This window comes from Coregonus clupeaformis, chromosome 14 (genome assembly GCF_020615455.1).
Source record: "Coregonus clupeaformis isolate EN_2021a chromosome 14, ASM2061545v1, whole genome shotgun sequence".
Classification (NCBI taxonomy): domain Eukaryota; kingdom Metazoa; phylum Chordata; class Actinopteri; order Salmoniformes; family Salmonidae; genus Coregonus; species Coregonus clupeaformis.
Genome location: NC_059205.1, coordinates 25,003,731 through 25,016,566, shown reverse-complemented (window position 1 = coordinate 25,016,566; position 12,836 = coordinate 25,003,731). Strand labels below are relative to the sequence as shown.

Here is a 12,836-nt window from a genome sequence, read left to right as displayed (position 1 = left end):
AGACATGATGTCCCAGATGTGCTCAATTGGATTCAGGTCTGGGGAACGGGCGGGCCAGTCCATAGCATCAATGCCTTCCTCTTGCAGGAACTGCTGACACACTCCAGCCACATGAGGTCTAACATTGTCTTGCATTAGGAGGAACCCAGGGCCAACTGCACCAGCATATGGTCTCACAAGGGGTCTGAGGATCTCATCTCGGTACCTAATGGCAGTCAGGCTACCTCTGGCGAGCACATGGAGGGCTGTGCGGCCCTCCAAAGAAATGCCACCCCACACCATGACTGACCCACCGCCAAACCGGTCATGCTGGAGGATGTTGCAGGCAGCAGAACGTTCTCCACGGCGTCTCCAGACTCTGTCACGTCTGTCACGTGCTCAGTGTGAACCTGCTTTCATCTGTGAAGAGCACAGGGCGCCAGTGGCGAATTTGCCAATCTTGGTGTTCTCTGGCAAATGCCAAACGTCCTGCACGGTGTTGGGCTGTAAGCACAACCCCCACCTGTGGACGTCGGGCCCTCATACCACCCTCATGGAGTCTGTTTCTGACCGTTTGAGCAGACACATGCACATTTGTGGCCTGCTGGAGGTCATTTTGCAGGGCTCTGGCAGTGCTCCTCCTGCTCCTCCTTGCACAAAGGCGGAGGTAGCAGTCCTGCTGCTGGGTTGTTGCCCTCCTACAGCCTCCTCCAAGTCTCCTGATGTACTGGCATGTCCCCTGGTAGCGCCTCCATGCTCTGGACACTATGCTGACAGACACAGCAAACCTTCTTGCCGCAGCTCGCATTGATGTGCCATCCTGGATGAGCTGCACTACCTGAGCCACTTGTGTGGGTTGTAGACTCCGTCTCATGCTACCACTAGAGTGAAAGCACCGCCAGCATTCAAAAGTGACCAAAACATCAGCCAGGAAGCATAGGAACTGAGAAGTGGTCTGTGGTCACCACCTGCATAACCAGTCCTTTATTGGGGGTGTCTTGCTAATTGCCTATAATTTCCACCTGTTGTCTATTCCATTTGCACAACAGCATGTTACATTTATTGTCAATCAGTGTTGCTTCCTATGTGGACAGTTTGATTTCACAGAAGTGTGATTGACTTGGAGTTACATTGTGTTGTTTAAGTGTTCCCTTTATTTTTTTGAGCAGTGTATTAAATGTCTGATTTGTTGTTGTTACCCATCTACTGATCACTGCCCTTCTTTATGAGGCTTTTGAAAAACTCTCCTGAGATGTAAATTACTGAGTAATGCAACATTTAGTTTTTCCGATGGCACAGACATGGAATCTGTCTGTCACACCGTGTGGGTAGAGGTCTCTCCCTAAAAGACCTAAAGCATTGGACATAAACTTGGCCTCGGTGGACCACTATGGCTGTAGACATGCTGTTCACACGTTAGCAGTGAGCTAATGGGGACATGACGCTAGAGCTAGAGAGTAGCGTGTATGTTTGTTTGTTTGCTTGTGCGCGCATGTGTGTCCGTACGTACAATTCTGTCCTCTCATGATCTCCCTTGTAGCACCGTGGGTGAAATTAAGAGGAGGAGGAGGAGGAGGGTGACAGAGGGGTGAAAGCCTAATGCTCATCCAAGCAAGTCGTGATTTTACGCATGATCAAATTCAAATAATTCAGTGATGGTGCACTGAATTATGCACAAGCTATTGGATTAAAACATACATAACTCATCAGTCCTATGTTTTTTTGGAGTATTTTGTCCCTTTTTGAACTAATGTTTTTTCATCTGAGAGCGCTATTGTAAAGCTTGCCTAATCCCAGATCTCTAATAGCCAAGTCAACTCCTCACTACAACATTTTATTGCAAAATAACATGGAGATCTGGTACCAGGCTACTGACCACTCACTGTCATTGATTCCCTCTGCTTGTGGCTTGATGGGCAGCCTGTACACTGCATAACCATAACCTAATACACTAATGTCTGGACCCAACCCTCACACACTGACACTGTTCAACCCTGTCCTCTCCTGATCACACACTGACCACCATCTAATCAGTTACCACCATGAGGTCAACATACCTCATCTGTTACTTTGCTGCTGCTGCGAGTGACATTTTTTTGTTGTTAATCCATTAATTTTTAATTACAATATTTTATTATTTTGGCCTGAGGCGCAGGGTCTTTCAGCCTCTTGAATATCCTATTGAAGCTCAGAAGCTGCCTTGGAGTGGTCAGGGTAAAGGGTGTCTGCAAAGCAAATAAATTGATAATGTGTTCACTATTGGCCTCTTCTCTCTCCCTCTCTCACACTCACTCTCTCTCTGGCCATTGATTTCCTCCACCTGGTTTAGTGTCTGATTTCCACCCTCTGATGGGCTTCTGACGGAGTGTAGGAGCTCTGGCCATGAATTCTAGCTGCAGGGAGATGAGGGGAGATGGGTGAGAAGAAGATGAGGAGGAAGAACGTGGTTTGTTTCAGGGAGTGAGAGGTCAAAAAGAGGAGCGGGGAGTTGGGTGATGAGAAGGGGAGCGAAAGAGGAGGATGAGGAGGAGAGAGCAATAGCGTGGGAAGGAAGGGGTGGCAAAGGGGAAGACATAGATGAGGAGGAGAGAAGGGAGGGTTGGCTGTTAAAGGGAGAAACTCCCGCTTTACTCCCCTTCCTCCTCCTCCTCCCCGCCCCACTTTGATAGATGTAACTTTGATGATGAAAGCAGGGGGACAGCAGTAGGGAGATGTGAATCCCATAGATGTCCATGTAACAGCATTTTAAAAGGACATTGCCAATCCATACTAGCTAGCATAACACGCCGGCACCCCAGGCAGCCAACCAACATGTTTTTGGAGGCCGGGGCGATCACGATTTGAGAAATGTGTTTATTTAGAAAAATGACAGAAACATGGCGTCCGAGAATGCATCGCGTGTGATGCATCGCCTGATATGTCAGAAAACAGGCACAGAGATTCAGGGGCCAGACTAGATATACAGTGGGGAAAAAAAGTATTTAGTCAGCCACCAATTGTGCAAGTTCTCCCACTTAAAAAGATGAGAGAGGCCTGTAATTTTCATCATAGGTACACGTCAACTATGACAGACAAAATTAGAAAAAAAAATCCAGAAAATCACATTGTAGGATTTTTAATGAATTTATTTGCAAATTATGGTGGAAAATAAGTATTTGGTCAATAACAAAAGTTTCTCAATACTTTGTTATATACCCTTTGTTGGCAATGACACAGGTCAAACGTTTTCTGTAAGTCTTCACAAGGTTTTCACACACTGTTGCTGGTATTTTGGCCCATTCCCCCATGCATATCTCCTCTAGAGCAGTGATGTTTTGGGGCTGTCGCTGGGCAACACGGACTTTCAACTCCCTCCAAAGATTTTCTATGGGGTTGAGATCTGGAGACTGGCTAGGCCACTCCAGGACCTTGAAATGCTTCTTACGAAGCCACTCCTTCATTGCCCGGGCGGTGTGTTTGGGATCATTGTCATGCTGAAAGACCCAGCCACGTTTCATCTTCAATGCCCTTGCTGATGGAAGGAGGTTTTCACTCAATCTCACAATACATGGCCCCATTCATTCTTTCCTTTACACGGATCAGTGGTCCTGGTCCCTTTGCAGAAAAACAGCCCCAAAGCATGATGTTTCCACCCCCATGCTTCACAGTAGGTATGGTGTTCTTTGGATGCAACTCAGCATTCTTTGTCCTCCAAACACGACGAGTTGAGTTTTTACCAAAAAGTTATATTTTGGTTTCATCTGACCATATGACATTCTCCCAATCCACTTCTGGATCATCCAAATGCACTCTAGCAAACTTCAGACGGGCCTGGACATGTACTGGCTTAAGCAGGGGGACATGTCTGGCACTGCAGGATTTGAGTCCCTGGCGGCGTAGTGTGCTACTGATGGTAGGCTTTGTTACTTTGGTCCCAGCTCTCTGCAGGTCATTCACTAGGTCCCCCCGTGTGGTTCTGGGATTTTTGCTCACCGTTCTTGTGATCATTTTGACCCCACGGGGTGAGATCTTGCGTGGAGCCCCAGATCGAGGGAGATTATCAGTGGTCTTGTATGTCTTCCATTTCCTAATAATTGCTCCCACAGTTGATTTCTTCAAACCAATCTGCTTACCTATTGCAGATTCAGTCTTCCTAGGCTGGTGCAGGTCTACAATTTTGTTTCTGGTGTCCTTTGACAGCTCTTTGGTCTTGGCCATAGTGGAGTTTGGAGTGTGACTGTTTGAGGTTGTGGACAGGTGTCTTTTATACTGATAACAAGTTCAAACAGGTGCCATTAATACAGGTAACGAGTGGAGGACAGAGGAGCCTCTTAAAGAAGAAGTTACAGGTCTGTGAGAGCCAGAAATCTTGCTTGTTTGTAGGTGACCAAATACTTATTTTCCACCATAATTTGCAAATAAATTCATTCAAAATCCTACAATGTGATTTTCTGGATTTTTTTTCTTCTCAATTTGTCTGTCATAGTTGACGTGTACCTATGATGAAAATTACAGGCCTCTCTCATCTTTTTAAGTGGGAGAACTTGCGCAATTGGTGGCTGACTAAATACTTTTTTTCCCCACTGGAGTGCACTACTTTTGACCAGAACGCTATGGGCCCTGGTCAAAAGTAGTGCACTATTTTTTGGGGGGGGAATAGTGTGCCATTCGGGACGCAAACAATTTGTGTGGTTGATTTGCGCTGAACTTCAAGCCTTCTTCAATTCTTCGGGGCTGACAGCAGCAAGGTGAAACATTAAAACCCTCGTAGACCGAGCCTGTAACGAAGATGGAAGTGTTTGCCTTGCAGAAAATATTAGAGAAAGAAGGAAAGAAAGGAGAAAATACAAAAGTTTGATAGCGGGTTCAAAGTTCTTGGTCCAGCAGTAGTAAAGAGACAGACGGGTCCAACCCGCCGATGAGAAATTGATGTTGAAGTGTCGTGTGTTCTTCAGTTGTAAGAACATTAATTGGGCATTCTGGAACACGCTTCAATTCCATGTCACCGCTCACCACACATGCATGTCCTATGCCTCTGACTAATTTCCTCACTTCTCTAACACGATCAAAACTTTGTCAATGATTAAAACATGCATAATTTATAACTTAATCCGATATTGCTCATTGATTGACTGGTGGGTATTGGACGGGGCTATTCTGTGTTTGTTTGAAACCATCATGTGATCTTGTTAAAGAAAGTCAAATATATAAAACAGAAGTAAATCTACATTATTCACTGTTTTACATGGATTTGTCATCTGTAGTATGTCTGTTCCTCTTTAGGCATATCTTAGATGGAGAGATGGGTAGATTGACTTTATCGTCCTTGAAAGGGACTTTGACTTGCACATTAAAACAAGCAAGCTTACTTATTGTACTCAATTTACAAATATAAACAAGATAGCTCGTGTATACTGATTCTAGAAGTAGCTTACATGTTCCTCTATGTACTGTGCTCTATACATGGTGTGTGTGTGTGTGTGCTGACTGTGTGTTCCTCCGTCTGCCCGTCAGATCTTTGAGCGTATCCTGTTCATCTGGGCGATCCGCCACCCGGCCAGCGGCTACGTGCAGGGCATCAACGACCTTGTCACGCCTTTCTTCGTCGTCTACGTCTTTGAGTACATCAGTGAGTTCCCTCTTCCTCCCTCATCGTCCTCCCTCCTCATGCTCGCTCTTCGTCCTCACTCCTCTTCCTCCCGCCTCTTCCTCTCGCCTCTTCCTCTATCCTCTTCCTCCCTATTCTTTCTCCCTCCTCACTTGCCTTACTCAAGGGGAGCGAAAGAGGAGGAGGAGCCAAAGGCAAAGCCAAATAATAGATAGTATGTGTTTGTGCGTGGGTGAGGCGCTCTCTTCCAGCTGCTTCTCTCATTTAAGGGAATACTCCTCTTTTTTGCTTCCATCACTGGAATAGATCGCCAAAGACTAGATAGTAGTGTATGTGTTTGAATTCAAGTACATCAGTCCCTCCGCTTCCCTCACTCAAGGGAATACCAAAGCATGAAGAGATACTAGTTTAAATGTTTTAATAGGCTCTCCTCTCACAATAGAGCTTGCTTGGATCCCTGCTGTGTGAGTTTATGTGGTGTAAATGATTTGTGTTATGAATGTTTTATTAAATTGATGACTTAATGTTCTCTTGTGCTGTGTAAACTGAACTGAGCCTGAAACATTGATATGCAGAGAGGAAAGCATCTCAAATGACGTGTGAGGGTGGGGGTAGGGGGGTGTGTGTGTGTGTGTGTGTGTGTGTGTGTGTGTGTGTGTGTATGTGTATGCACGTGCGCATCCGTGCACTCTGGTGTGTTTGTGCTCCTAGATTATGAATAAATGGCTGCTCTGCCACTCCAGGGAGTGCTCTGAAGGCATGGTGAGAAGGTGGGTTGTGAACCCGGGGGGATTGCAGTAGTTTCCATGCTGAAGCGTGAAACAGAAAATAGTTGTTTCTGTTGCTTTTGACTCACCTCTCTTTCCTTGTCTCTGACTCAGACCCTGTCTCTCTGTCGGTCTGTCAGATCCTCAAAGTCTCCCGCTTCGCTTTGTTTCTATGCATCTTCATGTGCTGCTGCTGATGAGCCTTGAAAGCTTACAAAGCCAACAAACCTTCAAACGTGCTCTACCTGACACGTAACACAATGGTTTGATGTGCTGTCTGTTGTTTTTCACTTATCTTTATGAGAGAGGGTAAGAGAAAGAGATTGAGAGGGATAGAGTGATTTTGGAGCTTTCATGCCGGGGAATAAGCAGGCTAATTACGCTTCTGTCTGAAGCTTTCTCACGTGCCAGCTCCGCGCTCAAACACACTAACCTGTAAACGCACACACTCACTCAGTTAAACTTTTTTATGGTGCTGCGTCACAGCTAACTTGCAGCCATTATTATTATCCAGTATTCTACAGGGCCGAATGAGGGCTGACATTGGAGTGATTGTAAATGCTCTTTAAATAAAGTTCGATTTTATCCCTTTCATTCATTTCAGTCAGACTGAGATGCTCACTCTCCCTCGCTCTATCACTTTGGGAAGAAAAGAAAGAACTCTCCATCACTGGATAGAGAAGAAAGAAGTCGGAGGGTTAGAGATTTCAGGATTATTCAAAGCTGATATTGTAGGACATCTCTCTCTCTGAGTCAGATTCTCTTTGTCTGTGTGTGTGTGTTTGTGTGTTGTTGGACTTGGCTTTAGTCTCTGGATCTTGTCAGAAAGCTCCACTGACTAGCAGGATCAGTCTGTCTTTAAAGGAAAGATGGGTTTGTACACTCCTAATTACTTTTTCTTCAGTAGCATTTCACAAGGCGTTAGTACAAACCCTTACGGGACATTGCTGTTGTTGAAGGCAATTCTGCTTTCTATTTTAGCTGATTGTCTCTTATTAAATTAGTATTGAAGAGGAGGATGAAAGGAGTTGTGTGTGTGTGCATGTGCGTGTTAGTGTGTGTTTGCATGTGTACGTGTGTGTGTGCATGCATCTGTTTGTGTGATGTTTTTCAGCAGAGTTTTCAGTAGTAGCAGACATAGCGTGATTTGTACTCACTGGATTGCGCTGGTTGAATCCCCGTTTGTTAAAGATGCATGATGACAAGGATGTAACAGAAGGGCCAGTATGGCATTCTGTGTTGTGCCTGCTGCTGTTAGGTACCATGCATTATAGAGCTTGCCAGCTTGTAGTCCTAAAACCCAGAAATGAGTTACCTCTTGTTCATTCAGCTGCTCCTATGGGGAAAATGGATTGGGAAAGAATAGGGTTTTGGGATAAACACCGAAAATAAGGGCTTAGGAGATCTACATTTTGTTCTATGAGATATCAGTCAGGTAACGTCACCTTTTATGAATTATGAAGCCTTTACGTGCTTTATGTACTTTTTAACATGACATAAATGCTTAATTCACAAAAGGTGACGTTAGCTGATGAAGATTATCATAGAACAAAACGTGTATAGATCTCCTAAGCCTGTGTTTGCCACAGACCTTATTTTCAGCGTTTATCCAAAAATTCCATTCATTTGCCCATAGCCTTTGCCTAAAAAGACGCCATTGCTATTGTTCTCTATAGAAGAACAGAAGGGTTTTTTTCCCTCTGCTACGCACACACACACTTATGCACACACACACACACACACACACACACACGTCTCTCAAAAGCGTAAGTTTCTTTGCAGTAGTCAGTAGGCCTACATAACATAGCTGTAGCATGTTGGCTATAGGCTTTTGTAGTGTACTGTAATACGCTGCTTAACCTGTGTCACCCTGCCTGACCACAGGCAGTAGAGTATTGTCTCTGTTTAATCTATCTTCAGAAAGTATTCATACCCGTTGACTTATTTGACATTTGTGACCGACCAGCTCGATTCGTACCTATGTAGCAAAATTTGAAATTGTGTTTTTTACATTGGATAAAAGTACACTACAGTTGAGGAACAATAGGAAAGTAATTCTGCTTCGAAAGTTAATAAACTTGTAAACCCACTTTTGAGACAATGGCCCTTGAATGTTTTGGTACACCTACTGGAGAGCTCTTCTTTGTCTACACCCATTCAGCACCGTTCACACCCTCTTAAGCCTTAGCCCCACCCAAGGATTCACATGTGAGGCCAGGTTGCTAAACAGAGTAAGGTAGTGTAGTAAACAACCGATTTCAAGAGTAACGGTGGTGAAAGTAGTAGCAAAAATACACTTTATCTAGTCCAGTAGATGACCGTAATCACCCCCAACTAGGTTCAATGTTAGCTAGCTAGCTAACATTAGGCTATAACTAGCAATGCAAATGGCTTTCTGAGATACTAAAAAAAATTACTACACAGATCGTACACGTAACGTTAGCTAGCGATCCAGCTAATGTTAGCTAGCTAGCTAACAGTATGCTTTAACTTGCAATGAAAACGACTTTACAAGCATACGCATAACATGATGCAGCCACCACTATGCTTGAAAATATAGAGAGTGGTACTCCGGAATGTGTTGTATTGGATTTGCCCCAAACATAGCACTTTGCATTCAGGACAAAGTTCATTGCTTTGCCACATTTTCTGCAGTATTACTTTAGTGCCTTGTTGCAAACAGGATGCATGTTTTGGAATATTTGTATTCTGTACAGGCTTTCTTTTCACTTTGTCAATCAGGTTAGTATTGTGGAGTAACTGCAATGTTGTTGATCCATCCTCAGTTTTCTCCTATCACAGCCATTCAATTCTGTAGCTGTTTTAAAGTCACCATTGGCCTCATGGTGAAATCCCTGAGCGGTTTCCTTACTCTCCGGCAACTGAGTTAGGAAGGACGCCTATGTCTTTTTAGTGGCTGGGTGTGTTGATACACCATCCAAAGGGTAATTAATAACTTCACCATGCTCAAAGGGATATTCAATGTCTTCTTTAAAATACAAATAAAATGTATCTACCAATATGTGCCCTTCTTTGCAAGGCATTGGAAAAACCTCCCTGGTCGTCGTGGTTGAATCTGTGTTTGAAATTCACTGCTCGACTGAGGGACCTTACAGATAATTGTATGTGTGCAGTACAGAAACGGGGTAGTCATTTAAAAATTCATATTAAACACTATTATTGAAAACAGAGTGATTCCATGCAATTTATTATTATGTTTTGTGCTGCTACCATGTTGTGCTGCTGCCATGTTGTGTTGCTGCCATGTTGTTGTCATGTTGTGTTGCTACCATGCTTTGTTATGTATTGCTGCCATGCTATGTTGTTGTTCTCTTAATGTAGTGTTGTGGTGTCTCTCTTGTCGTGATGTGTGTTAGTCCTATATGTTTTTTAAAATAGTTTTTTAATCCAGCCCCCATCCCCGCAGGAGGCCTTTTGCCTTTTGGTCGGCCGTCATTGTAAATAAGAATTTGTTCTTAACTGACTTGCCTAGTTAAATAAAGGTTAAATAAAAATAAATGATGTGACTTTGTTAAGCACATTATTACCCCTGAACTTATTTAGGCTTGCCATAACAAAGGGGTTGAATACTTATTGACTCAAGACATTTCAGCTTTTTAATGATTTGTAAAAATATTGAAAACATATAATTCCACTTGGACGTTATGGGGTATTGTGTGTAGGCCCGTGACAAAATAATTTAATTCAGGCTGTAACACAACAAAATGTGGAAAAAGTCAAGGGTTGCTTTCTGAAGGCACTGCAACACCAGAGAGAGGTGATAAAGATATGAGGAAGTTGAGTGACATGCTGTGTGAAATGTGAATCACAGTTTCCTCTGTCAGGGACATTATTAAGATGTTCACCTGCACTAGGTGTTTTTCTCTCTCATCAACACCATCTAAATACGTCTATCAGACAGGATCAAGGCTGCCGTTCCATCTGTGTCTTCTCGCCTCGTCTCGCCTTCGCTCTGTAACATCGCGAAGCTATCGCTGCTGCCGCTACGCTAGTTTTTTTGGGTCTATTTTTGTTCCTTTGTTGCTGCTAGTTTTCAAACTAACGTCTATATCTTCCTTCCTTTGATGCAAGAACTAAGACATGATTCTGTTTATTAATTGATGTCAATCTGTAGTGTAGGGATACAAACATCTATTCATTTTAAACAGTCAAGATTAATTACTTCCACGCATAGGTTTCTATATCTATGCTTCCAAGTAGGGCTGCACAATTCATACATTAAAAAAAATTGAAATGTCGATATTGACATGCATAATATCCATACTTCATTCATGCAGGAACCACTGGGTTGCTCGAGGGGGGGAGGGGGGACATTCATGCAGGAACCAATGGGATGCTCCGGGGAGGGGGGACGCCCCCATACAGGAACGCCCCGAATTGGTGGCTGCAGTTGCACACTAATGCTTTTGGCCGCTTCCAAATCCCCCACACCAAGCCCCGCCCCCTGTCACTCAACCAGGTAGTTCCTCGTGCTCGAGATTCACTCTGCGTTGAACAAACAACAGCATGCAGTTAAAATATTTTTCAAACAAGAACGACACTGCTTTCCTCTGCTTCTTAATATAAATCCATGTTTTCTATATTATACTATTATTTGTTCAACAGTAATAGCAGGAATCAACATAATGCGTAGGCTATGAAAGTATCCGCCTGTCCCTGTTTCGCTGTCGGATGGATTCTGAGAAGCACAAGCATATTACCGTTGCTCCAAATGCTTTTGAGAGAAAAATACAGTTTTTAAATCAACTACTGTCATATAATGTATTTCTCTATTGAGTTCATGGTACCACTTTGCAACCGGAGTAGGCTGTAGTTATTATGGTTTTGGTGCGCCTGCGGAGCAGAGTATGCCATTTGCAGTTAATAGGCCTACATCAAGTAGCCTATAGGCCTAGCTCAGGATATTTTTTGTAGGACACTAGCCTACATTTACTGATAGATGAATCAATTAGCCTACATGGCAATCTAGCAACAATATCATATTTAGAGTTAGCAATCAAGTGTTTTGAGTTCCCACTTCCTCAGGTGGTAAATAATAATTGCCTATAGGCCAATATGCACAAAGATGTTGGCAAATTCTCTGAGCCAAAAATACATCTAATTATGGATCATATTTTGACAGGTTGCACATCAAAATATCAATCATGCATTTCTTGGATATGTTAGAGGAAATAACTTACTTTCTGAATCATAGGCTACAATCTCAGTTGTCTTACTTGTCACTGGGAAAACAAAATGTTTAGAGCCCTGCCTCTAATGTAAAGTAAAATAGTTACATGTATCGCAATATTACTTTTTGTCTATATCGCCCAGCTCTAGTATGGATCCTCTATTGGATTGGATGAAGTTCTGGAGGAGTGGACAGATGAGCTCTGGTGGTCTTTTTCTGATTGTCAGTGGAGACTGGAGAGGGAGGCTCCGCGCTGTCAGAAGGAAGGTACACGTGTTTCCTGGAAGATGACCTATGATAGTACTGCTGGGCTGTATACAGGAGCAGTAGTGATGTCAGTAGAAAGTGAATGGAAGAAGAATAATATAACTTGTGTGAGTGTAGGGGTCCGGTCAGGAGTAATAAAGGGGGCTGCAGCAGGCAGTGTGCCATTGGGCAGCAGGCAAGAACACCATAGTGGTGTCACGGCCAAGGAGTTATGGCAGAGAGGAGAGGTGAGGGGAATTAATGTAATAATGAAGGGAGGAATGAGGTGGGCATTCAGTCCTGTCTGTCCAGAGCTCTCAACTACCTCAAATCCTGCCTGCTTGTCCTGGCACTGAGGGGCCAAGAGGGGAAAGTGAGTGACTGAGACGGGCTGAGAGAGGAGCAGAGGCAGGGATTGGAAGAGAGAGGCTGAGAGAGGGACAGAGAATGGAAGTGAGGAGCTCAGAGGGAGAAATACCCCTTATTCGGATCCCCATTAGCTGTTGAAGAAGCAGCAGTTATTCTTCCTGGGGTGAAGTGACTCTCAGAAACTCTCCCTAATAACATCCCTTTTTTTATATCTTTACTTATATACTTGCTACCATGATTATGGATAATCCTGAATGAATCGTGAATAATGACGAGTGAGAAAGTTGCAGACACACAAAGCTAACTTCCCCTGTTATTGTAATGGTGAGAGGTTAGCATGTCTTTGGGTGTGATATTTGCGCGTCTATAATTCTCTATTCACGATTCATTATTCACGATTCATTCAGGATTATCTGTAATTACGATAGCATCCACATTTATCTAGAAGTGTTTAGAAACATTCTATTCTTATTTACAATAAAAGTGACTCCAAAATGACACTACATTATTTACCATTCATTTCTATTAGGCACAAAATAATCTGAAACACAACCAAAACAAAGAGCAAATGCATCCAACACATTTGTAGAGTCACAAGCTTGATGTAGTCATTGCGTGCTATGAGTATGGGACCAAATACTTAACTTTTTACTACTTTAATACACATAAGTGAGTTTGTCCCAATACTTTTAGTCTC

General features: G+C 43.4%; 1 protein-coding gene across 3 annotated transcripts in view; it reads left to right on the top strand.

Moving 5' to 3' along the window:
* LOC121581256 (TBC1 domain family member 22B-like) overlaps window positions 1-12,836 on the top strand; it is a 215,630-nt gene that overhangs the window by 67,059 nt on the left and 135,735 nt on the right. For all 3 annotated transcript variants that reach the window (XM_045224755.1, XM_045224756.1, XM_045224754.1), the window contains one exon: window positions 5,473-5,587. In XM_045224755.1, coding sequence (XP_045080690.1) covers window positions 5,473-5,587 — 115 coding nt within the window. The remainder of the gene's footprint in view (window positions 1-5,472; window positions 5,588-12,836) is intronic.